Here is a 26,959-nt window from a genome sequence, read left to right as displayed (position 1 = left end):
TCCCATCTGTTCTTTGCCAACTGTACGCACTAAGAGACCTTCCCATCTCTTCTAATGCTCACTGTCCCCCTACATACTGAGACCTTCCCATCCATGCGTTTGTGCTAATGCCCATTGTTCCAACTTCTGCAGTTCCCTCCGGCAGCGTGTTGCAGGTGCAGACAACACTTTCCATGGGGCCTACATTATCCCACACCACCTGTTATTGGGTTTGATTAGAACTCCCCCTCACTCTGCTTGGCTGTCCAGCACCCCCCCCCCCATCAGCCCAGAGATCTCCCCATGGTCACAAACGCACCTGTGATCCACCATGAAGGCATAGGACCACTTCAGGTGCTGTCAGTGATCCATCTCTGCATTACCTAATCCTGTAATGAGTCTACTCAGCGCAGGGCCCGTCATCCTGAACACCACAAAGTGCCATTGAGTTAATGGTTTGGACCTAATTGCAGGCAACTTGCAAACTTTGTCTTCTCCTTGACGATGAGGAGGAACATTTTGGGAGGGCATCGATGGTCAGAGGACAAGAAAAAATGGAAATTTAGTAAGGGGTAGTGTGAGGTTATGCGCAAGGCAAGAGAACTTACAAAGGAAGCAGTTTCAGACACAGTTCAATAGGTTTTTGCATAGTTGGGCTATTAAGGGGTTATGGTCTGTGGCCTGGTCAGCCCTGATATTGATTGTGTTATGTTCTTAAATGGGCGGATATTGAATGGTGTGGATTTGCTCACGGTTCCTGGAAAGAAGCAGGACAAGTAAACAGAAGAAATCAGATGGGATACCTTCCTCTATTGGGAGAGCAGGGAATATAAAGGCATGCAAGTATAACTCATGAGTACTCTGTGCAGGTCCGATGAACACCAAAAGGATAGATGTGATTGCAGTGCAAAGGGCATAGGGCAGATTTAACAAGGTCCTGCTATGATGAGAAATGGCAGCTCTGAGGAAGGACTGAGTCATTTTCTTTGGAACAGGGCAGACTTAATTGAGGCGTATCAAGTAACGAGGAGCTCAGATGGAATAAACCCTAGTCCGTACTCCTGTGCCTAAAAGCCAAACTCCAGGGGCCAAAGGTTGGGAATAATTGAATCATATGACACAGAAATGGGCCTATTCAGCCCATCTCTTCCATGGCCACAGTGCAATTTGCATTACTGGGCAGCACAGTTAGCACAGCGCTATTGTCAGGTTCGAATCCGCCACTGTCTGTAAGGAATTTGTATGATCTCCATGTGACTGTGTGAGTTTCCTCCAGGTGCTCTGATTTCTTCCCACATTCCAAAGTACGAGGATAGTGGGTGGGTTAATTGAATTTTTTAGGCTGGAAGGGACTTCTACCTTGCTGTATTGTTAAAAATAATAGGCCCCTATCCTCGACTCCTTTCCTTCCCAACTACCTGAACAAATACCTTCTAAATGTCTTCATTGTATCTACCTCCACCATCTCCTCTGGCAGTTCACCACCACTATCTGTATAAAAGAATACCCTTCAGATCTCCTTGAAATTTCTCACTTTAAACCTATATCCCTCAGTTCCCCTTTCTGAACTCAACCTCAAGTATCAGGATTCCATTTGTTGTCTTCTGCACAACATACACAAAAATATTTTTGCTTGCTTTACTCTATAAAGCCACACATAGAAGTGCCACTATCGAGACGAGAATGAGAGAGTCCCTTCAGAGACATCAAGTGTCCATGGATCCCACCTCCTGTAACCTCTGTAGTCTCTAGCCAGTCCAGCAGTGAACCTGACCTCCAGATGTCCACATCACCCTCCCTCCTTATCCATGGTGCCGAAACTCAGCTCTTTGGGGGTCCTGCTCGCCATTGACTCCTGGTGCTCCAGTTAATCTAATCTACCTCTTCCACTGCAGCCCTCCATTTCAGACAACATCCTGGTGGCTCTCTTCATCACCCTCTCTACTGCTATTACATCTTTTCTGCAGTGCTGTGGCCAGAATTATATGCAGAACTCCAAGTGCAGTCCAACTGGTAGAAGAATTAGAGAGGAGATGAGGAAAATATTTTCATCCAGAGGGTCTTGAGCTCACAGCCTGAGAGCTGTGAGAGGAAGAAACCATCACCACATTTGTAAAGTGCCTGCATGTGTACATTTTATTAGAAAGGGGCAGAGATAGAGGGTAGTAATAGAAGGGACAGCTCTTTCTGGACCAACATGCAGCTGACACCTCTCCATCAGTCATAATCATATGAAGACATATGTGTTGAATCAAAATGTATTTCAGAGGGAGGAGTTACTTGGCTTCTGAGTGGTTGGAGAATGATTGAGGAGATTAAAATTGACTCTTCTGCGATTTGGACAAGTTTACTGAACCATTTTAGCTGTACTGAAGCAGATCGTAGCTCCGTGGCTTTGAAGCCATCAACATCCAAGGTTGTCCTTGCTCCATTCAGCTCAACAACCCTCTGAAGCTGCCACTCCAGAATATCCTTTGCATCATTCCCATTCTTCTCTCATCATGAATTAGGAGGGCATTTGGCCCATTTGGCGCACTGCAATCCCATTCCCCATTCTTTTCCCTGCAGGAAATTCTCTCACATGTCCATTAATTGCTCTCCCACTCTGGCCACCCACCCCCCCCATTCATCCACTAGCCATTACATAGAGGGTCATTGCAGCGGCCAATTAACCCACCAGCAAGCCTCTGGGATGTGGGAGGAAATTGGAAAAGCGGGGCAAGCTGCCTCTGAATATTTGAAGTGCTGACCAGTTCTTCTCTTTCTCTCTCTCTCTCTTTTTGTTGCTCTATTTCACCTCCTCTGATGCTGGATCCACGGCAGAAGTCATCAAGCTCGGCATCCTCGGAGGCATCGGAGACTTGTCAGTCGATCAGCGAGTGTAGCTCACCCACCTCGGTTAGTTCTAGCTCTACAGGTGGGGAAAAGGTGAATCACCCATACTCCTCGCTAAGTCTCTCCCACCCAGGCCCCTGGAACCAGCAAGTGAATGCCCAGCATCACAGTCAGGATCAATTGGTTAATCCACAATCCACGTACTTGGGCCCAATTTCCAGCCCTCTTTTTGATAGTGTAAGTTTGAACATGTTTGCTTCATTATTTATTGTAATTTAGAGATATAGACGGTAACAGGACCTTCCAGACCAAGAGCCTGTGCTGGCTAAATACAGTCATGCGTCGCTTAACGTCCTCGATACGTTCTGTGAAATAGGACATTGTGTGAACATATATACTAAGCCAAGCTATATAGGATACTGTAGTGTACCTGTATTGACTAAATAGCTATACAGTACTATATTTCACATCATGTATCTGGCAAGGTAATATATGGGTTAAGTAGGTTCATACTGTACAATACTGAAAACAATTTGTAAATAGGGAAAGTTCACGTTAAAATAATGACAAAGTACAGTTCATACATAAGCCAGTAACACAGGTGGTTATTATGACCATCAAGACATATTATAGGTTATGTATGTACTGTACCATTATATACCTGGCAGTGAAATCACTTTGTACACAAGCAACAAGAGATACACGTGTTGTGTGCAGGAAGCCGCCTCGTCCTGTTCTCCAATCGGGATTTCTGAACTCTATGATAACCCTATGGGACCATGGGCATATTTTTGTCAGGTGTTGCCTTAACGGACGTTATCCGGCACATGACTGTACACCCAAGTGATCGATGAACCTACTAACCCTGCACATTTTGGAAGGTGGGAGGAAACCACGCAGGACAGAGGGTGCTGCCTGACCCGCTAAATCCCGCCTTCAGCTCAATGTTTGCTCGAGATTCAAGCAATGGCAGTCTTTGTGCTTCTCCGTTACATTTCCACCTTGTTCACCTTTGTTTAAACCACTATAATGTGAGGTAAATATCAAGCATCCTTGGACAGATTTATATTGCCAATCCAACAATCATCAGTTAGATTCACAAGGATGATACCATGACTGATCAGCTTGAATTATAAGAGAAGGCTTGGTAGGCTGTGAGTTTTCTTCCCTGAGGCGAAGGGGGAACCTTATGCAGAACAGAGAGCATTACAGCACAGTACAGGCCCTTCAGTCCATGATTTTGTGCTGACCTACTCCACAACAATGAGTTCACACCCAGAACCCTCTATTTTTCTTACCGTCCTCTGTGAGAAGAAGGTGGACCTCAGGTCCCTTTTTGAATCCTTCCCCTTCACTGTAAATCTATGCACTCTACACGATGACTTATCTATACCCCCTCATGATCTTAAAACCTCCATTAGGAAGTTTAAGAGCCTTTTGAATGTCTCTGTTGTACCAACCTCCCCCATCACCCCTAGCATTCTAGGCACACATCACTCCCTGAGTAAAAAAAACTATCCCAAACCCTCGATCACAACACCCACAGGCAGGAGAAGGTCACATGGCCCTTCTTTGTGTTAGAACTCAGCTGCATTTACTCTTTTCTCTCGCACTCATATCCGATTATTTCAACTCTCATTATCTCAGCATCCAAAGTCTTTTGCAAGGCATTCCCTTGCATCTCCCGATGTTACTAAATTTTACTTTTTCCATTTACTTTGATAAGGGTAGAAATTTGGCTCTAATTCAATATTTGGCCCTCCGCCACAGAAAGCAATTCTTAGCCACCTTATTGAAGCAATTTTTCAATTTTCAACTGATTAAATCACCTCCAAACTGTTCTACTCAAGGGAATATAATTCAGTCCTTCATTACATAGCACATTAGCACCATTTCGTCCTGTAAATTTCACCAGGATCAAAACTGAATCATAGAATAATTCACCACGGAAACAAATCCGTCATTCCTTCATGATTATGCTGACTGATGTATGCACCCAAGCTCGCCCCAATTCTCTGTGTTCATCCATCTCCCTTGAAACCTTTTCTATCATCTGTATAAATGCCTCTTAAATGTTGTTATTGTCCCTGCCTCCACTACTCCCTTCAGCTGCTCGTCCCACCACCTTCTACGAGAAGAAGGTGCCCCTCAGGTACATGATAACTGTCCATCTTATCTACACCCCCTCACAATCTTAAAACTTCCATTAGGTCTCTCCTCAGCCCTCAACACTCCAGCATAAAAAGTGTCAGCTGATCAAGTTTCTCCTTATAACTCCAGCCTGTCTGTTCCAGAAACATTCTGGCGAATCTTTTCTACACCCTTTCCAGCTGAATTTATTTTTAAATTTAGAAATATAGCACGGTAACAGGCACCTCTGGCCCACGACCCGCGCTGCCCAAATACACCCATGTGATCAACTAGCCCCGTACGCCTTTGAAACCTGGGAGGAAAGTAGAGCTCCCGGAGGAAACCCGTGTGGACATGGGGGAGAACATACAGACTTATGGACAGCGGCAGATTCATACCCGGGTTGCTGGCACTGTAATAGCATCGCACTAACTACGACACAAACTGTCCTGCCATAATTTTTCAGTTTTTAAAATAATTTAGCACAGAATCAAACCCTTTTGGCCCATGAACCCATGCTGCCCAATTACACCCAATTGACCTCCATCCCCCGATATGTTTCGAACAGTGGGAGGAAACCAGAGCCCAAAGGGAAAACCCACGCAGACACGGGGAGAATGTACAAACTCCTTACAGACAGCGCAGGGTTCAAATCCTAGTTCTGATTGCTGTCTCTGTAACAGTGTTACACTAACCGCTTTGCTGACCTAAATGTATCTGCGTCCAAGAGAATGGGAGGTTAAAGAGAAATCGCTGACAGAGTTGGAGGAGTTGTGAGGTGGTGGGAAGGAGGGAGGGGTATGGGGTGGGATAATGCTTCTCGTTTTGGAGTCCCAATGGCTTGTAACTGTGCTCCAAGGGAAATTTTCGAAAAACACAACTAATCAACAAGCGCCTGGCCTCCTGTGCTGCCATCATCTGCGGCTGGCCTGAGTGAAGCAGACGGCATGGTGCTTTCACATTTTAAAACTTTGGTGCATCAAAGCCACATGAGCTCTTCTCTTAGTTCAGAGAATTTGCTTGTTTCCCAGGGCGGATGACCTCAACAGAAATATTGCGATTCAAATAAGGAAGCAATCCTCAACTTGCAATCCTTGTGTATAGTGGATTCCATATCTGTGACTCTTCCTATGCATTTGGATAGATTAGTCACCTCAAACCCTCTGATCAGAAACTTATGCATGAAATCTTTTGGAGAGAAATCAACCATCGAGGTTAGCGAATCAGCAGGTTGTACCTTTGATCATCTTGCTTTGATCTTGAGTGGATCTCAAGCAGGACAGACTGGTAGGCCAGGCATCTTGTGCACTCCTTTGGAAAGTGCATGATTAAGTTGTGTTTTCCTGAACCTTTCCCTTGAAAGCCACCACTTATTGCTGTGTTCTTCCATCTGCAGTTCATGCCTGGTTTTGAGCATTGCCACCTGTCCAGTGAGGGCTCTACATCTACATTATTTGGCCGTGCTCCCACCATCCCTGACACAAGGGTCTTCCCTGAAAATCCTCCCCATGACCGCTCCCTTGGAGCTTGCACTGGCCACTCATCAACGACTCCTAGCTGGAAGATTTGTCTCTTTGATCTTTGTGTCGAGTGGCATTTAATCTCAGCCAGCCTCTCGCTGTGTCCCTGCCTGGACATGCATTTCCATCCCAATCGCTTGCATGCATAACCTTAAAGATTGGCAGCACATTAACATCTGCCTTGTTTAAATGCAGTGTTGTAATCACAAGGCAGCCTGGAAACTGGTAGGTGTAGCTGACTCGATTATGGCAGCTGAAGGTTCGGGAGGAGGTGTGGTGGATTGGGGTCTTTGGGAGGAGACAGGGCAGAGAGGGGAAACAGTTTAAGGATGGAAGAAGCATCCAAGAGAGAAAAGCAGAGAAGATATTGCAAAGAAGTAGATGACACATAGTCCAGCAAGGAAAAAAATTAATAAGTTGCCATAAATATTAGTACAACAAAGGGATCTGGGGCAGCTGGGAAAATGGGTTGCAAAATGGCAGATGGAATTTAATGCGTGCAAGTGTTGCACTTTGGAAGGATAAACCAGAGTAGGCCATACACAGCAAATGGTAGGGAACTGAGGAGTGCGATAGAACAGAGGGATCTGATAATATAGATACATAATTCCTTGGAAGTGGCGTCATAGGCAGATAGGGTCGAGAAGAGATCTTTTGACCCAGTCCTTTAGAAATCAAAATATTGAGTACAGGAGTTAGGATGTTTTGGTGAAGTTGTATAAGGCATTGGTGAGGCCAAATTTGGAATATTGTGTGCAGTTTTAAATTAAATTTAAATTAGACATAGACTTTCACCATGAGCTGCTACCCAATTTCACCCAATTTACTCACAACCCCATATGTTTTGAAGGGTGGGAAGAAACTGGAGAACTTGGAGGAATCCACGCAGGCACAGGGGAAACATACAAGCTGCTTACAGACAGTGCCGGAGTTGAACTGGCACTGTAATAGCGTTGCTAACTATGCCGTACAACTACAGGTCACCTAACTGCCGAAAAAGTTGTCAGTAAGATTGAAAGAGGGCAGAGAAGACGAGAGGAGCTGAATTTCAGGGAGAGGTTAAACAGGTTCGGTCTTTATTCTCTCGAGCGTCAAAGAATGAGAGAAAATTTTGTGGAGGTATAGTAAATAATGAGGGGTATGGATGGAGTAAATGCCAGCAGGCTTTTTCCACTGAGGTTGGGTGAGACAGGAATTAGAGGATATGGATTAAAGATGGAAGGTGAGGTGTTTAAAGGGCAAGTTAAGGGGAACAACTTCACACAGGGAATGGTGAGAGTGTGGAATGAGCTGCCAGATGAAGTGGTGAATGCATGCTCGATTTCAACAGTTAAGAAAAATTTGGATGGATACATGGATGGGAGGGGTATGGAGGGCTATGTTCCGGGTCAAGGCCGATGAGACTAGCAGAATAAATAATTTGGTACAGATGAGATGGGCCAGTTTCTCTGCTGCAGTGAAATTCTTATTGCCTGCTTCAGCTACACCAATACATGAAATACACTAGTTACTAATATGTATAAATTATCAGAAGATAAATGGATAAATAAGTAGATAGATAACGTGACAGATAAAAGGATGGATAAAATATCAGAGACCAGAAAAGGTCTGGGTCTGAATATCTTCGTTTTGGGCACAAGTCACTCCACAGCTAATAGACTTATATATTCTACTGACTTTGTGTACCATGTCCCACATGAGATGCGTTAGGACAATCTCAGCCCAGTTCCTGTGGCTAAGGACGCAATCAAATTTCCTTTGACCATAATGGGTAAATGCTGGAAACACTCAGCGGGTCCAGCAATATCAGTAACGCTGATATTCGTGCTGCGTATCTCAAGTCTCTTCCATTTCGATTTTAGATTTCTGGAATGATCTCACCTGTTTCATCTGCTCTCTCATTTTATCACTATTGTCATCTTCTCTGTGTCAGATTCCAGCACTGGCAACCTGTGTCTCTACTTATCTCCTTCCCCACCTTATGTGACTCATCTTTGTCTACCTGACCCCTTTGTTTCTCTTGCCCCTTTGTCCGGCATCTGCCAGTCAAAGGCCTCTGCCCCACCAGCTCACCCTTCCCATCAGCCCGTCACCTCTCACTCTCCCTGTTTCTCTGATTCCTCACTGTCCAACACCTCCCATCCTGTCCCCATTACACCGTCTCCCACTCCTCTCTGCACTCTCAGCCCCAATGCAGGTTCCAGCCTAAAACATCAACCATTCCCTCTCCCTCCCACTGATGCTGCTCAGCTCGCTGTCTTCCTCCATAAGATTATGCTTTGCTCCAGACTGCCATCTCCTGTGAGTCTCCGGTTCTGCAGCTACTTGTGACTTTCAGCTACTCACACTCCACAATGTACTGTTACTAGCCCAGAGGACTCCAAAACCAAGCAGCAATAGATATTCACCAAGACAAATGGTTACTTAAACAAAAGTTGCTTTTAATTATCTTTAAACATTAAAACAGAATCAATTGACTTAATTAACCTAACTTAACCCCCTTCTAATTCTAAGCACACTTGTATGTAATGTGTGTGTAAGTTCAGAAAAGTTCTTTGGTTCACAGTCCAATCTCACTTCTCATTCCTCCATGTTCACTGGTTGCAGGCAATTCTTATACTGTGCACAGAATTTAGCATTTATAAAGTTCACCAGGCTTTGGTGCTTGAAAGGTAAATGGTTACCACTTAGGAAGATTCTTGTCGGTTTTCAGAGAGAGATTCGTTGTACACTGGACACTCACAACTAATTCCTTTTTTAATCAGCCACATCAGTGTCTTGCCAAAGAAACTTGCCCCCTCAGGGTTTTCCAGGTGATAACCTCTTTCTTTCTGATCACCATAGATTTCCTTCATGTTTCGCTTATTTCAAGTGAAACATTAGACAGCGAGTCCTCTTCTCTTGCATGAACCACAAGGGCTTTGACCAGGCTGAACTAAGCAGTCACAATCCATCTTCCAAATGGGGTTTCCACAAGCTTTCCAGCTTGTCCTGTTCCAGTCCCACCAGATGCTGTAGAACTGTAGAACTGATCTCTGTCTCTCTCTCTCAGAGAGAAAGCTTGTTTGACTCTCTCTGCTTACAAAACCACATGATCCTCTCAGAACAGCAAGTTCCCCTCCAGACAATCTGTGGCTCCAACAAGTTCTTTCATCTGTTGCCTTTTTGTAAACAACAATCCATTAGCGAAGTCTCTTGGACTCTCTCTAAAGCTTTTGCAAAGACTGTTGGCCCCGACATGTCTAGCATGAGCAGAGCTCCAGTATTTTAAATAAGATCTGTTTTAAAGAGTTTGTATGTGATCTACACTAACAAACCCTGCTCCAATTTATCTCCCAAAAACATATCTATATTCTGTCACAGTACCAGCTCCAGGTTTAAATTCCCTGGAGCTGGGAGTAAGGCTTTGTGATGTCACAAACAGCGTAATCAGTGGGGCGAGAAAAAATGAAAGTCTGCAGACATGAATGTAGTAGAAACACGGAAATGCTGGAGAAACTCAGCAGGCCTTACAGCGTTCATAGGAGGTAAAAATATTACCAATGTTTCGGGCCTAAGCCCTTCCTCAAGGTATAAGTTAAAAAAAAGATGTATCTGTATTAAAAAGCTGGGGGAAAGGGAATTATGGGATGGGAGGAGTACAGACCAACAGACGAAAGGTGTTAATTAGATATGAAAAGAAGGAGAGGAGAGAGGGAAGGTGTGAATTAATTGGGGAGAGAGGGTTGATTTTGGCTTTGTGAAAGGAGACAGAGGGGAAAAGGAAGAGAAAGAATGAGAGAGATAGAGTAAAGGAGACGGGGAGAAGATGGATGGGGGTGGGGGGAAGGTCTAACAGAAACCAGAGTAGTCAATGTAAATGCCATCTGGTATGAGGTGTTGTTCCTGCAGTTTGTGGGTGGTCTCCGTCTGGCAGGTGCCACTGTGAATTGAAATTGGTGCCCGTCATCTTGGAGCAGGGGGCTGGGGCTGTGCCATCTACCAAGACCAGAGGAGTGAAGTTAAACAAGAAGAGGTAAAACACAGAATTCTGTGGACACTGTGGTTGACGTAAAAACACACAGGGTTGGAGAGACTCAGCAGGTCAAACAGTGTTCTTTATGTAGCAACGGCAGAGATACAGAACCGACACTTGAGCCCTTCATCAAGGTATGAGAAAATGCCAGTGAACGCCAGAATAAAAGAGTGGGAAAGGGATGATAGATGGAAAAGTGGAAAAGTGAGAGGGAGGGGACAGGGGACAGCAGAATTGAGGTGGGGGGTGGGTGGGGGGAGGCAGGGCTGTGTGGGTGAAAGCACCAGAAAGCCTGAAAATGGGGGAGGGGAAAGAAAAGGAGAGCAGTTTTAATGGAAACCAATAAAGTCAATGTTCATGCAATCTGGCTGGAGGGGGCCCAGATGGAAAATAAGGTGTTGTTCCTCCAATTTGTGGGTGGTCAGGGTGGGACAGTACATCAGGCCATGGACAGACATGTGAGTGCAGGAGTGTGACTCGGAATTGAAATAGTTGGTCACTTGGGAGGTTGCTGTGGTTGCAAACAATGAGGAGGTGTTGAGGAAGCGATCTCCCAGACTGCGACCAATCTCTCCGATGTAGGGAATGCCACAAAGGATGGACCGAGTGCAGTAATGAAGGTATGATGGTGTTGCTGAACATGAAAGGCCTGAACATGGGCCCTCAGTCCGTGGTGTGGGTGCGAGTGTTGCACCTCCAGCTTGCCTTTTCTTCCCCTCCCCCATTTCCTGTCTTTCCACACAGCCCTGGCTTTCCATCCCCTCTCCCCCTCATCGCTGCTGTCCCCTCCCTCCTTTCTCCACCTATCATCTCCTTGCCTTCCTGCCCCCTTCCCCCTTGCCAGCATTTTCCCAGACTTTGATGAAGGGCCCACGCCCGAAACGTCGGTTCTGCATCTTTGCCGTTGCGACATAAAGGACACTATTTGACTTGCTGAGTCTCTCCAGCACTTTGTGTTTACTTAAGTTAAGCAAGAATGTCTGCAGATGCAATGCACAAACGTGCTGGAAAATCTCAGCAGGTCACGTGGCATCCACAGGAGGTAAAAGGTAACCATCCTTTTAAACCTGTGCACTCCGTTGGGAATGTGGAGAAACAGGCAGGCACCGAAATAAAATGGTGGGTTGGGGTGCGGGGAAGGGGAGGGCATACACAGGCTAATAGGTGGGAGGGTGGAAGTGAAAAAAGCTGAGAAGGAGAGGGTAGGAGAAAGGAGGGAATTGGATGGGGAACTGAAGGAGACAGGGTTAGGGAAAGAGAGATTCATGGGAGCAGATTGATGTTAATGCTGTCTGGTTCAAATGGGATATTAGCTCTTGATCCTCCAATGTGCAGTTTGGGAGTGCATGTATCCATGGACAGACATGTTGGTGTAAGAATGGGGTGTGGAATTATAATGGATTGTCACTGTTGCAGAGGACAGAACGAAGATGCTCAACGAAGCAATCTCCCAGCCTGCACCCAGTCTCTCCGATGGAGAAGAGCCCTGCATATTCACAAGGGAACTGCTGTATCTCTTGAAAGGAGAGTCTGGGACCACGAATGGTGGTGAGGGAGGAGGCGTCTGAACAAGTTTAGCATTTCTTGCAGTCACAGGGTGAGGTACTGGGGTGGGGGGGGAGGAGGCGGAGGTGATTAGTGGGAAAGGATGAGTGAATGAAGGAATCCTGGGCAGGGTGGCCCCTGCCGAATGCGGAGAGGAAAAGGTGTGTCTCGTGGCTGAATCACGTAGTAGGTGGCAGAAATGGTGGAAGGTAAAATGTCGGTGGTAGAATGTGGTGCAGAGGTCGGGTGGTTGAGGGGAACCCTGTCCTTGTTGCATCTGGCGGTAGAAGGGGCCAGGACAGATGTGCGAGGGAGGGCTGAGTTGATGGCAGTGGAGGGGAAGCCTTATTTTTTGAAGAGGTAGGATATCACAGATGAGACAGAGATGGAAGAATTTAAATGAATGGAATTCCTACAGGGACGGGGTACGAAGTGGTGTAGCTGAGGCAACTGTGGGAGTTGGTGGGTGTACAGAGGATGTCTGCAGACAGTTTGTCTCCCAAGATGGAGACAGAGAGTTGGAGAAGGGGGAGAGAATGAAGACAGTGTGCCAGGAACAAAATGAGGAGATGACTGCAAGAGACCAGATGCAATGCAGTGATTTAATGGGCAGAAAAGAGTTCACTCTACAGTCGAGGATAGGTAGGCAGGAAGTGTATGGGCAACAGGAGAAGACATGGCAGGCAAATTCCATGGGTGCCAAATGTTGCCATATTCGGCTCATTTCTGGTCACCCAGCATTAACCAAACCTAGAATCTCTAACTTTTAATTTGCTGCCTTGCTATGGTATCTCCATCAAATGAAATTCTCCTCATCCCTATGAGTGAACTCCCAGTCCCCGTGTAGATGATTCTATTCACTGGGCGCTTGCCTCAACTTTCTAGGACTGGTCGAAACCTGCACCCTATGACCAGCCCGTAGTGAACACTCTGCAGAGACGCAAGGAGTCAGCTGAACGTTACCGGGAAGCAGAGGTAGTTCCGGCTGCCGTGGTCTATCCAGGGATAAATATCGAGGAAGCGCAGAGGTCCCGTGTCACTGCAACATCACTGGCTGCTAAGGTACAGGTATCATATGCAGTATATCACAGTACAAGGTCTGGTATATCACAGTACAGGGTTCAGTATATCACAGTGCAGGGTGCAGTATATCACAATACAATATGCAATATATCACAGTACAGTATCCAATATATCACGGTACAGGTGCAGTTCTTTCTTCTTCTTTGGCTTGGCTTCGCGGACGAAGATTTATGGAGGGGTAATGTCCACGTCAGCTGCAGGCTCATTTGTGGCTGACAAGTCCGATGCGGGACAGGCAGACATGGTTGCTGCGGTTGCAAGGGAAAAATTGGTTGGTTGGGGTTGGGTGTTGGGTTTTTTCCTCCTTTGTCTTTTGACAGTGAGGTGGGCTCTGTGGTCTTCTTCAAAGGAGGTTGCTGCCCGCCGAACTGTGACGTGCCAAGATGCACGGTTTGAGGCGATATCAGCCCACTGGCGATGATCAATGTGGCAGGCACCAAGAGCTTTCTTTAGGCAGTCCTTGTACCTCTTTTTTGGTGCACCTCTGTCTCGGTGGCTAGTGGAGAGCTCGCCATATAACACAATCTTGGGAAGGCGATGGTCCTCCATTCTGGAGACGTGACCTACCCAGCGCAGTTTGATCTTCAGCAGCGTGGATTCGATGCTATCGGCCTCTGCCATTTCGAGGACTTCGATGTTGGAGATGAAGTCGCTCCGATGAATGTTGAGGATGGAGCGGAGACAACGCTAGTGGAAGCGTTCTAGGAGCCGTAGGTGATGCCAGTAAAGAACCCATGATTCGGAGCCGAACAGGAGTGTGGGTATGACAACGGCTCTGTATACGCTAATCTTTGTGAGGTTTTTCAGTTGGTTGTTTTTCCAGACTCTTTTGTGTAGTCTTCCAAAGGCGCTATTTGCCTTGGCGAGTCTGTTGTCTATCTCGTTGTCGATCCTTGCATCCGGTGAAATGGTGCAGCCGAGATAGATAAACTGGTTGACCGATTTGAGTTTTGTGTGCCCGGTGGAGGACCTCAGTTTTCTTCAGGCTGACTTCCAGGCCAAACATTTTGGCAGTTTCCGCAAAACAGTACGTCAAGCGCTGAAGAACTGGCTCTGAATGGGCAACTAAAGCGGCATCGTCTGCAAAGAGTAGTTCACGGACAAGTTGCTCTTGTGTCTTGGTGTGAGCTTTCAGGCGCCTCAGATTGAAGAGACTGCCATCCGTGCGGTACCGGATGTAAACAGCATCTTCATTGTTGAGGTCTTTCATGGCTTGTTTCAATATCATGCTGAAGAAGATTGAAAAGAGGGTTGGTGCGAGAACACAGCCTTGCTTCACGCCATTGCTAATGGAGAAGGGTTCAGAGAGCTCATTGCTGTATCTGACCCGACCTTGTTGGTTTTCGTGCAGTTCATCACCATAAAATCACATAAATTCTGGGGGATCTCAGCCAGTCTTGCACCATCCATAGGAGGTAAAGATAGACAGTAAAAGCCCTGGTATCTTGCACCTGTGAGGATTGGTAGATTCCAGCTAAGTGAATTTGCTGGTTGCTTGAGATTGCGAGTTTTGTGGATTGGTGAACTATCCATTAGGTGGTCGTCTAGTTTAAACATTTGCAATTTTACCCATTATTTTCCGCATTTTTTTTTACCGGTTTCTTCAATTCTGGATAACAGTGATTTTACAGTATGACAGGTACACAATCCTTTATCTGGAACCCTTGGGGGACAGTGTATTCCGAATTTCAGATTTTTTCCGGAATTCAGAACAAAAGCCAGCTGCCCCAGATTTAAGCCCACTCGAATTGTGGTGCCGTATTCACCCCCTTCCAGTTGTGCTGGTGTTTCTGTCCCCCTTGCCCATCCGATTTGCACTGCCTTCCCTCTCCCCCTGCTCGCCTGAGTCGCGCTGCTGTATCTCCCCCGCCCACCCGAGTTGCGCTGCCATCTCTCTCCCCTGCCCACCCAAGTCGCACTGCCTTCTCTTTCTCTTCTGCCCCCCGCCCAAATTGCGCTGCCATCTCTCTCCCCTCCCCCCAGTTCCCCCCACCCAAATCGCTCTGCCGTCTCTCTCCCCTCCCCCCCCGTGCCCCCTGCCCAAATCGCGCTGCCGTCTCTCTCCCCTCCCCCCCTGCCCACCTGAGTTGCACTGCCTTCTCTCTCTCCTGCACCCCCCCCCCCGCCCAAGTCGGACTGCTGTCTCTCTCCCCTCCCCCCCCACCCACCACCTGAGTTGCACAGCCGTGTGTGTCTCTCTCTCTCTCTCTCTCTCTCTCTCTCCGGTGTAACAGCACCAGGAAAAAAAATGTCAGTTTTTGGAGCTTTCCGGATTTTAGATGTCCAGATAAAGGATTGTGTACCTGTACCTACGTTTTGGGCCTGGGCCTGTTCCTCAGGGTATGAGTAGCAAAGCAGACAGGCATTTGTATTAAAAGGCTGGTGAAGAGGGAAGAATGGGATGGGGGAGGAGTGCAGGCCAACAGACACAAGGTGCGAATTGGACATGATAAGAGGACGGGAGAGAGGGAAGGAGAGAAATTGGCTGCAGATGGCCGCAGAATGCAAGGAGAATGGCCATTCCCACTAACTGGTTTTTGTTGCTCTTTTCTTTTGGAAGCACGGGGAGGAGATCTCCACAGCAGCCAGCGACCTGGCCATGGTGCTGACCCGTGGCCTGAGCTTGGAACACCAGAAGAGCAGCCGCGACTCTCTGCAGTACTCCAGCGGCTACAGCACCCAAACAACCACGCCCTCCTGCTCTGAAGACACCATTCCCTCCCAAGGTACCTCTGTCAGGCAATCTCTCTGTGCTTCCTTTCCGTGTGTTTACCTTCTAGCACCAGTATCATCCCAGACCATTGATACAGGAACTAGTTGCTGCCTCCTGTCCCTGCTTGAGGGAGATAGGGTTGAGCTTACCACACGAGTTGGAGTTTCATGTCTGCAGTGTGTGGTAAATTCCCCACAATCAATTCACCGACAAGAAAAATAACCAACCACTTAATTCACCGACGAAAAATTCATCCACACTCTCCCCCAACAGGATTTAGATTGGTTGGAGAAAGGGAGGGGGGAAGCAGATTCATTCATGAGCGTGGATCTCTCAACTCCAGAGTGGGTGGACCAGACGTGGACTGTCGGCAATGGTTTGAACCGAGGGAAGGCTGTTTATCGCACCACACCTCCCTCCTACTGCTCCTCCTCCGGCTTGCCTTCCATTTCCTAAGCTGATCCCCCTCCCCCGCCCCCACCGATTGCAGTGTTCTCTCTTGGGGTGACTGGTGGGGGAGGGAGGGAATAGGGGGAGGAAAATTGTTAGAGACCAGGACCTCAGCATAAAATCAGCCTGAAACTGGCATGCATCCCCGCGAGGAGGGGAGTGGGAGAGGCAAATGCCCCCATGCGCACAAGGAGGGGGGGCGGGTGCGGGGGTGGGGAGAACTAGCACAGGCAGCTGCGGGAGCTACGACCTAAGGGGATCTCATTCTGCAGGAATTACCAAGCAACACCTAGTAAAAGCTTTATTAAAGGACACTTAAAAATTCATTTTCTCATTCATTCAATTGTCAGTGAATTTGATGGTTGGTGAATTTGATAGTCATTTAAATTTCATGGGGTGAATTTACAAGTCAGTCACTTTGCCATCCCTGAATTTGATAGTTGGTGCATTTTCGGTTGATGAATTGATTTTGATGAATTTACCTGTAACCGCAGGTAGCACGTGACATAATGGTCTCACCAATGACCATGCTAAGGGTATTGTCGTTGGTCAGTGTGTTCAGCCATTCACTGTTGCTCAAGTCATCACACAAATCTGCTGATAAACTGCTGAACATCAGTTTTAGTGACCATGCTATGTTATCGCTTGAATCCAAGTGGTATAGTCCTTTGTTTAGCAACAGTTTTGTTTTGGTCAGCACACTGTCCTCGATGTGATGCTGTGTTACGTTTGTGAGCACAGTATTGTGTTGTTGATTTTGAGTTACCCTATACCCTAGGCTCAGTGCTGAGTGAGGGATGATCATGAGTTTATTGTCATACACAGTATACAATGCACATATGCACTGACATTCTTAATTGCTTCAGTAGAACAAGTATTTGTGAATAAAAGCTATAATACTAAACTGCTTGAATTAACTTAAAAGGGACAATAAATGCATAAATATTCACAGTGATCCTAGTGCAAAAAAACAAAGTACAGACAGACTTTTGAGACGTGGGAGCAGTCACTCTAGTGTAACAAGGAGAGGTTCAAGAGCCTGATAGCTGGAGGAAAGGAACTATTCTTCAAGCTGGAGGTACAGACGCTCTGCCCAAAGGGAGTAGTGGGAAGAGTTCAACATTGATTGGGCTGATTGACACACAGCAGGTAGATGGCTGCCTCACAGTGCCAGAGGACCTGGGTTCAATCCTGACCTCGGGTGCTGTTTGTGTGGAGTTTGCACGTTCTTCTTGCAATCCCGAGGGTTTCTCGAGTACTCTGGTTTTCTCCCACGTCCCATGGATGTACAGTTTGGGAGGTTAGCTCGCTGCTGTAAATTGCTCCCTATTGCATAGTGAGTGATAGGCTCTGGGGGGAGTTAATGGGAATGTGAGAAGAAAGAAAATGTAATTAATGTCAGATTAGTGTAAATGGGCTGAAGCTGGAGGAACTCAGGAGGTGGGCAGCAAAGAATGGGCGATGTTTCACTGAGGCCTTCCATCAAGACTGGGGGATGGTAATGCAGAAGCCTACATAAAGATGACAAGGTAATTCTAGATGCATTTTCTCAGTCTCAAGGAAGAGTCGCAACTCGAAACATCAACCGCTCTCCCACAGATGATTTTCGACGGGCTGGGATCCCCCAAGAGATTGCGTTTGGCCCCAGATTCCATCATTTGCCATCGTTTGCACGCCTTGAGTGTGAATTGGTATTTGATGGTGTGCGGGCAGTTGATGGCCAAAGGGCTCATCTCCTTGCTCTATCTCCCTCTGGGCAGTCTATGTGTCTTGAGTGTGAAGCCATCGTCAACCTGAAGCTGCCCAAAAGCTTCAGTGATACATGAGAGATGTCCAGACTTGCCTGTGGAGTATTCCTTTCGTAGGGACAAGTGACCAACTTTTGAGCCTGTATCTCTGGTCTCTGTTTTATTCATTCCATTCCAAAGAAAACTTTTGTATTTCCTCCAATGCCATTGGAGCCAAATGGAAGGATTAATCTTGCTTTTTGCTCCTGATCTCAGTTTCAGATTACGATTGCTACTCTGTCAATGGTGACATGGAGGGAGACCACCAGAGTGAGTTTGATAGGTCCTCGACCATCCCACGGAACAGTGACATCGCGCAGAGCTACCGGAGACTGTTCCAAACCAAGCGGCCCGCCTCCACAGCTGGGTTGCCCTCGGCAAGCGTGCCAGGTGGCTCGGTGACGCCAGGTGTGGCCACCATCAGACGCACGCCCTCCACCAAGCCCGTGGTCCGCCGGGCCCTGTCCAGTGCCGGCCCCATCCCCATCCGCCCTCCCATCGTGCCGGTGAAGACACCCACCGTGCCAGACAGCCAATCAGTGGTGCGCGTCGGCAGCGAGGAGTGTGTGTTCTTCGGCGAGGACTCCTCAGAGTACGGCAAGGCGTCTCCGAAGCGGCTGAGCCTGCCCAACGCTGGGTGGGGGGTAGCAGGAGGGGGTGGCCCGGAGATCTCTGTCTACCCGGGCAACCGCATGTCCAGTGAGGAGCAGCAGCAGCTGGCCGCTAACCGTCACAGCCTGGTGGAGAAGATTGGCGAGCTGGTGGCGAGTGCCCATGCCCTGGGCGAGGGACAGTTCCCCTTCCCCTCTGTATTGCCCACTGCTGACCACGACCCCAGCCTCCCGCTGCCCCCGGTGCCTCCCAGTGAGGCCCCTGACAATATGCTCACCGCCATCCGCCGTGGGGTGAAGCTCAGGAGGACCATCACCAACGACAGGTCCGCACCCAGGATTTTGTGACAGCAAAGCCAGGTTGGCTCAGACTGACAGGACAGAACGCCGGGCATGCTGTAACATAAACTCAGTGAGAAGAATGAACCAAAACGCACTCAACTGTGACTTACAAAAGGCTGGTTTCCAATACAGTGCCATGAACTACCTTAAACCAACAAGTTGCGGTGGAACTGAATATTTTAAATTAAGATGAGGCAGATTTTCAATGCGTCCTACTATGTTCGTTCAAAGGAGTCTAACATTCTGTTCTTGACTGATATACTATCGGCCATTTAACCGACTCACCCTGTGACTTTTTTCAGCTTTTGCGATATTTTGTGCAAAAAAAAAAGCAAAAATGTTCTATAACATGCTGCGTGTAGCTTCAGAACACTGTGGTGGTTTGCAATCATCCTCAATGTGCGTCAGTCCTCAGTGTGCACCTCCAACAAGAGTCCCCTGTCCCCATCCCTCCCCGACAGAGCCACAAGGAGAGGTGAGGAGGTTGGAAGGGGAAGAACATTCTGCTGGTTCAGAGGAAGAGGCACAGGGTGGAAGTACTTTCCTTTTCGGCACATCGTGCTCCCCTTTGTGATTGTCACCTTATCGGGCCTGCTTCAAGGCGATCTGCGAATAATTATCAGTGTGGTCCCCACCCTGAAGTAAAAACACAATGCTGGAGAAACTCAGTAAATCAAACAGTGTACTTTATATGGCAAAGATAAAGGTGCATAACCAGCATTTTGGGCTTGAGCCCTTCATCAAGGTGCATCCACTTGAAGCTGGAAGTTTGCTGTCCAGTTGGGGACACTTGTTCAGTCCCAGCATTTTCCTCTCTTTAATCCTTATTTAAATTTTATACATACAGCACAGTAACAGGCCATTTCGGCCCATTAGCCCATGCTGCTCAATTGAACCCAATTAACCTACATCCCCGGTACATTTCGGTTAAAGGCGTTGCAACCACAATGCTAACTGTGCAGCCCCAATTTTGGAATGGGATTTCTGAACATGCAATAATCCGATCTTGGCAGATAAAATCACAGTGAATGGTGCAAACAAATTTTGTTTTTTTCCTACAGTAGATTTGATTGGACACTTGCAGACTGATGAAATATTTTCTTTCCAAAGAATTTATTGAGTTCTTTTCAGTTTGGGACTGGTCAGACAGTGTGCCAGTTTGCAAATCTGTATTAGGAGGTGGATCTTGCAGTTCATAAGAACAGAAGAAACAGGGACAGGAAGAGGCCATTCGGCCTGTTGAGCCTCTTACTCCATTCAATGGCTGATCTGCCTGTGGACTCAGCCTCACCTAGCTACCTGTTCCCCATCACCCTAAATTCCCTGTTTTCCTGACACCTATTTTGAGTCTCAAATACATTTAGTTTGCTATTTTATTCACCCAGGAACCTGATAACATTTCTCTGAAGGACTGAAAGTGGGTGATTGCTCCTTTCAGATCATGTGATTTTATTTTCCTGGTTTTTGGGGAGATGGGTGAAGAGTATTCTTGCAAGCCTGCCTGGGAGATTGTTGACACCAGCCTCAGGGGAACTGGAGTGAGCCACCTCCTGCATGAATGACTCTTCATCCCAGGATACTACTCCTTCCCCTTGCCTGCTCAAGATCCACTCCTCCCCCCCCCCCCAAAAGTGATCTCTCTATGTGTTCAGCTTCTTTCATGCATGCACATGACCCAGGGTGAGTTCATCCAGTTGTTGAGATGTATAGCGCAGAAGCAGGCTCTTCAGCCCACCATACCCGTGCTAGCCTTTTTGCCCATTCATGCCAACCCCATTTGCCAAGAAAAGATCCATATCCTTTTATGCCTTTCCTCTTTTACTATTGCTTAAATGTAGTAATTAAAGCTGTTTCCACCATCTCCTCTGGAAATGTGTTCCACTGTGTGAAAAGAAACTTTCCCTTGTTTAAAACTCCCATCCCACACCTTAACATTCTACCCTCCTTATTTGTGACACCCACACCATGGGAAAAAAATATCTTGATATCGTACCAGTCTATGCCTCTCTTAATCTATATAGTTATCAGGTTACCGCTTCGCTCCAAGGAAAGGTAAGCCCTGTCTTTCCAATCTCTCCCCATAACAAAAGCCCTCCAAATCCAGGCAATGTTCTCCGAACTATTTCCTCCACAATCACATCCTGCATGTTGACCGTAATTCCAAACAACACCCAAGTGTAAGCTAATTAACGCTTTGTAAAGTTGCTTCAGAACAACTCTTGTGTTGTATGCCTAAACTGCGAAGGCAAGCATGCAATTTGCCTTCTTCAGCCCTCTATCCATGAGTTTCAGCAAGCAAAGAAAAGCATGATTAATTCAGTGTGGACAATTAAACCTTTAGTCAGAGAGGCAGGTGTTCAGAAGCAGCGGAAAGAAGGAAGGGTTTGGGGAGTGGAATTCCAGAGTTTAGGGCTTTGGTGGCCAGAGGTGCAATGGGAGGGGAGGGGGGGGAGGGGGAGGTGGGCACGTGGGATCTAGGTGCGAGTTAGAACGCCAGCAGTTTTGGATTCGTTTCTGTTTGCAAGAGGGGGGTTGGTTGGAATCAGGAAGGCTAATAAAGGCTTTGGTCAGTTTTCAGTGGTGTGGTTGTCTTGCACAAGAGAAGGAGATGCCAGCTGGGCTGAGGCAGGGCAGAGTCAGACAATGTGTTCATGGTGATTATGTTGCTCAGTTTTCTCTCGCTCTCACACACACAAACCCCCAAACGCACACACGCACACAATCACACACATACATGCATACACACATGTCCCCACATACCCACACACCCATACACACACGTCCACATGCGCATACACACGCGCATACACACATGTGCACACACCCAAAAGCGCACACACATTCCGCCCACTCTCACACACACCCACACACTGCACACACACCCACACACTCCCTCCCTCCCATCTAGAAGGATCGAGTCCTCAATCTTATTCCATAGATCCAAATTCCACATTAATCGAATCATGTATCTACCTTTTGGCCCCATTTCCAACAATGACTGTTCCTTCTCCTCCAGAGATGCTGGCTGACCCACTGAGTTCCTCCAGTATTTGCATAGAACCGTCGAACACGACAGCTCAGAAACAGGCCCTTTGGCCCATCCCATCTGTGCTGATCTATTATTCAGCCTAGACCCATCGACCTGCACCTGGACCATAACCCTCATTGCTAAATGGAAGAGAGGAGAGTCTCTGTGGGGGTGACGTGTACACAGGTTGAGAAGGGTTCAACTACAGCTGACGTCCTTGTCTTGAACATTTCTGGGCAGTAAACAGCGCGTGCTTAGTTTGATGGTTCTGGAATAAAACAAGGGGTCGCGCCATTTGGAAAATGTGCATTATTTGTGCATCAGACCTTGATCAGTGAATGGAAATCTGATTGAAAAGTTAAAGATACTGAGAACATTTCAGCAGGGATAAAGACCTGATGCATTCCCATTCACTTAGTCGAGGCCACTGGAGAAAAAACACCTTACATCCCAGCTCAGCACCCTCCAACCAGACGGCATCCATTTCCAACAACCCCCTTCCTCTGGGCTCTCTTTCTCTATTCCTCCAGTTCCCTACCTCCTTCCTTCTCCTATCAGAGAGCTCCCCTTCTTAGTCCTCTCCCCATCACCTCATCTTCTTTCTCCTCTACCCTCCCTCTCGTATCCACCTATTACCTCTTTTCTCCTGTATCCACCTATTACTCTTTTCTCTCCCCCCCGCCCCCGCCTTTTCATTCAGGCACCTGCCTGATTTTCCAGGTTCCTGATGAGGAGCTCAGGCTTTTTACTTCCTCTGGATGCTGCGTGACCTGCTGAGTTTCTCCAGCGCATTTATGCACTGCACTCGACATCCCACCATCTGCAGACTTTCTCGTTTACCACCTTGGAACATTCACTCTGTGTCTCACAGCATTTTCTGTTTTTCAGCGACTACTCTTCAATCCAGACTTCTAGTTTCTCCTTGACCACCATGGTCAGGAGACCCTGCCCTCTGAAGATTTTCCTTAGTCTTGTGCTCATAATCGGATTCTCCTGACGGCCTAAGAGACTGTTGGAGTTACCTAGATCAGCACAGGTAAACTTTGTGCTCTTCATCCTCCCTATTCCCATCCTTAGCCCATTGCTCTCACAGATACCTGGAGCTGTATGGTGATTGAAAGGCAGCCCCACCAGCAGTCAGAGGTTGGAAAGGTGACAGTAATCCCTCTGATGGTCACGCTGCTGGATTAGAACTACATTCCTTAGTTATGGTTGTCAGTGCAATGAAGTACTCCCCTTGGGCACTTCAGAACATGTGAATTTGGATTTACATGTCAACTGACATGTCAACTGACTCTGCGGTCTTCTTCAAAGGAGGTTTCTGTCCGCCGAACTGTGAGGCGCCAAGATGCACGGTTGGAGGTGATATCAGCCCACTGGCAGTGGTCAATGTGACAGGTTTTCCTTCATTAAACCACATTGGTTGGCTAATTCAATTGTTGGTCTTATCCATTAATGCTTAATGCCTTTTCATTTGGATATAGAGAGCTCATTTGGGATTTTGGCTGGTTTCGCTGGCTTATTGCCCATATTGCTCAATTAACTCCAAGATCCAGATAAACTAGTTGATTGGTAGAGTCGAGGGGTAGCAGATGACTAAGCTTTGCTCTGCTTAATTCCCTCATTTGAAATGATTACATCCCATCTCGGCACTCTCCAACCAGATGGCTTCCATTTCAACCTCTTCAATTTCCAGCAACTCCCTTCCTCCGGACTCTCTCTTTCTCCCATCCCTCTGTCTCTATTCCTCCAGTTCCCCACCTCCTTCTTTCTCCTATCAGAGAACTCCCCTTCTTAGCCCTCTCCCCATTACCTCATCTCCTCCACCCTCCTACTTGTATCCATCTTTGAGGCAGTGACTGATTTTTCCTTCCACCCCCACCCACCCCCCCAAAACTTTCAGCTTAATATAGAATTCCGTCAGCTCCAGGATTCCATTTGGAACAGAGGTATTATTGGCCATAAGGGGTTAAACTAAGGAAGTCTAGATACTGGGGTCAAGTGCAATGCAATGCTGGAGAAACTCGGTCAGTCACACAGCATCCACACAAAGTAAATGAATGGGACCCCTTTGTCAAGAAAAATGTTTCATGTGGTATCATGGGCCATAATTGCTTCGGTGACTCAAATAAAATTCCACGGGTAAGAAATTATCAAGTTCAAGTTTATGACCATCTGACTACATATACACCTCGACAAAACAATGTGTTTCTCCAGACCACAGTGCACACACAATACACAGCACATAATAATCACATGTACATAAAGGTATATCTTAAAATAAATATTATGGGATGATTTACTTGGTTACAGACCCCATTCATCAATCTCACCATCCGCAGGAAGAAGCTATTTCCCAGCTTGGCAGTCCCGATCATCGGCAGTATTAATTAAAGGTTGTCTTGCATTGTTACAAGACAAAAGCATAATGCATGCCCATGTCCCACAAAGGCCAATGGGCAAGATGCCCTGGTAATTTGTTCTGGCAATGCAAGACTGCCAGCACTTTTGAATCACAGCATAGTCAGATAGGTCCAAGAAAGCTTTATTTTTCCAGTACAGTCCTTTGTTGCCTTAGGTTATCACCTCCCAGCCTCTTCATCCATCCCCACCTAATGCCATCTGCCAACAATATTCTGCACACCTGGATCCATCAATCACTTGCCAGCTCATGCCCCCACCCCTCCCCTTTACCTTTATACCATCCATTTCCCCCCCCTTTCAGTCCAGGTGAAGAGTCTCAACCTGAAAGGTTGACTGTCCACTCCCCCTCCACAGATGCTGGCTGACTCACTGAGTTTCTCCAGCATTTGCGTAGAACCATCGAACACTACAGCTCAGAAACAGGCCCTCTGGCCCATCCCATTAGCCTAATCCTATCAACCTGCACCTGGACCATAGTCCTCCATCCCCTCCCATCCATCTACCTATCCAAATTTTTCTTTAATTTAAAAAAAAATTGGATATACAGCACTGTAACAGGCCAATTTGGCCCTATAAGTCTGTGCCGCCAAAATTACACCCCATATGTTTTTGAAGGGTGGGAGGAAACTGAAGTCCCCAGAGAAAACCCATGCAGACATGGGGAGAACATACGAACTTACAGACAGCATGGGATTTGAACCCCAGTCCGACCCCAATTGCTAACACTATAACAGAGTTGCGCTAATCGCAATCAAGCCCACATTCACTACTTCAGCTGGCAGCTCTTCCATACTCATGCTTGAAGAAGTTCCCCCTAACATTCCCTTGGAACATCTCACCTTTCACCCTTAACTCATGTCCTCGAGTTCTTGTCACCCAACCTCAGTGAAAAATGCCTGCTTGCATTCATTTATCTCTACCCATCTATCATATCTCCCCTCATTTTCTAATGTTCCAGAGAATAAAGTCCTAACCTATGTAATCTTTTCCCGTGACTCAGTTCTTGAAGACCCGTCAACATTCTTGTAAATCTTCTCCGCACTCTTTCAATCTTATTGATATATTTCCTGTAGTTAGGTGACCAGAACTGCACACAATTATCCAAATTTGGCCTCACCAACGTCTTGGGAAACTTTACCCTAACATCCCAACCCCCGGACCTGAATCCAGCATCTGGCTTCCCCTTGTATTTTCACTTTTTGGAGAATAGCAGTCTGTATTATGTGCTCAGATCTTTAGAAAGGAATCGGACAGAGCCGGATGATGGGGAAAAACCCGTAAGAACCTCTCTAAAAGCTGAGGTTTGCTGCAGTAGACAGCAAGGGTGAGGTGTGGGTTGGCTATTGCTATGTTGAGCAGTGGGTGGGGGGGAGGAGAACATGTGATATGCAGCACAATGAGAGCGAGGCTTTTATTCTTCATCACCTTTAATGATTACTTAATGGTAAATGAGGTTCCTATTTATTAGCTAGATATTTGTGAAATAATGTGTGTGAGAAGATTCATTAGTCATTGTATAATCCTTTATCACTTACAGGGAATAAGGTTTTTAATATTATAGAAGTTTCCAGAAAATGAATACAAATTGTGATTTTAATTGCTTTTTAGGGTTTTTTTTAAATCTACAACTTGAACATTTTGACATCTGCCTGGAAAGACCTGTCATTATTTTTGTGCAGTTGTCTTGTTTCCTCATCTGCTGGGTGGGGATGGATGGGGGTGAGTCCCAACCAGCTAAATGCCAGATCCAGTCCTGGTGTCGGCAGTGAACCGGAGACACGGGCTTCTGCCAACGGTGGACTGTGGAGCAAGGGTAAAATAAATGAGCTGAGGTGACATCTGTGGCGGCCGAGGGATGGTGGAGATCCCCACATCAGTCAACCATCCCTCTGACCCCACGGACACTGTCTGGTCTGCTCAGTTCCTCCAGCCGCTTACCTTTTGCTGGTGAGCGATTAAAACCAGAGTCGATGCCACAGCCAGTCCTGGGTTCCCTGCCGTTGTATGGGCAGGAGTGGACCTCTTGCTCTCCCACACAAACCCACACCCCCCCCCCACCTCCTGATGCGGTTGAACGGGTGATCCCTGACCAAGTAACACTATGGCTGCAGTGGACCCCGATTTAATGCAGGAGCTCACTCCAGGTTTCAATCTATTCAAGGGACCAGCTCCAGATTTACTGATGATCATTTATCATCCAGGGAGGGGCAAACGATTGCGCGGAAGAGTGAGAAGCGTGCGTGGAGGCAGACATTTCTGCTGTACCTGGGTGTGGGTGCACCTTGCCATATGGGTTGCTGAGGTGGTGCAGAGTTGCGTGTGGTACTGGACTCTGCCTCGTGGCTTCAGATCACTTCAAGCTACATTTTATATTGTCACAGTTGTGCAATAATTTAATAAATATGTCCAGATGCAAATTCACTGCCAGTGTTAGTTTGAAATGAGCTGCAGCTGAAGGGAATGTGGCCCATCTGTGGAGAGGTGGGCAAAGGAGGGC

General features: G+C 47.1%; 1 protein-coding gene across 9 annotated transcripts in view; it reads left to right on the top strand.

The window, feature by feature from the left end:
* The window catches only part of mtss1lb (MTSS I-BAR domain containing 2b), a 229,804-nt gene extending 202,921 nt beyond the window's left edge, over positions 1-26,883 (top strand). For 4 of the 9 annotated variants that reach the window (XM_069900991.1, XM_069900987.1, XM_069900986.1 and 1 more), the window contains 4 exons: positions 2,803-3,051; positions 12,910-13,086; positions 15,668-15,833; positions 18,274-26,883. In XM_069900991.1, coding sequence (XP_069757092.1) covers positions 2,803-3,051; positions 12,910-13,086; positions 15,668-15,833; positions 18,274-19,016 — 1,335 coding nt within the window. In that variant the 3' untranslated portion in view covers positions 19,017-26,883. The remainder of the gene's footprint in view (positions 1-2,802; positions 3,052-12,909; positions 13,087-15,667; positions 15,834-18,273) is intronic. The other 5 variants (XM_069900989.1, XM_069900988.1, XM_069900993.1 and 2 more) reach the window with 5 other exon arrangements.
* Positions 26,884-26,959: the final 76 nt, after the last annotated feature.

The sequence above is a fragment of the Narcine bancroftii genome, chromosome 10, assembly GCF_036971445.1.
Source record: "Narcine bancroftii isolate sNarBan1 chromosome 10, sNarBan1.hap1, whole genome shotgun sequence".
Lineage (NCBI taxonomy): Eukaryota > Metazoa > Chordata > Chondrichthyes > Torpediniformes > Narcinidae > Narcine > Narcine bancroftii.
This window is presented reverse-complemented; position numbering and strand designations above follow the sequence as displayed.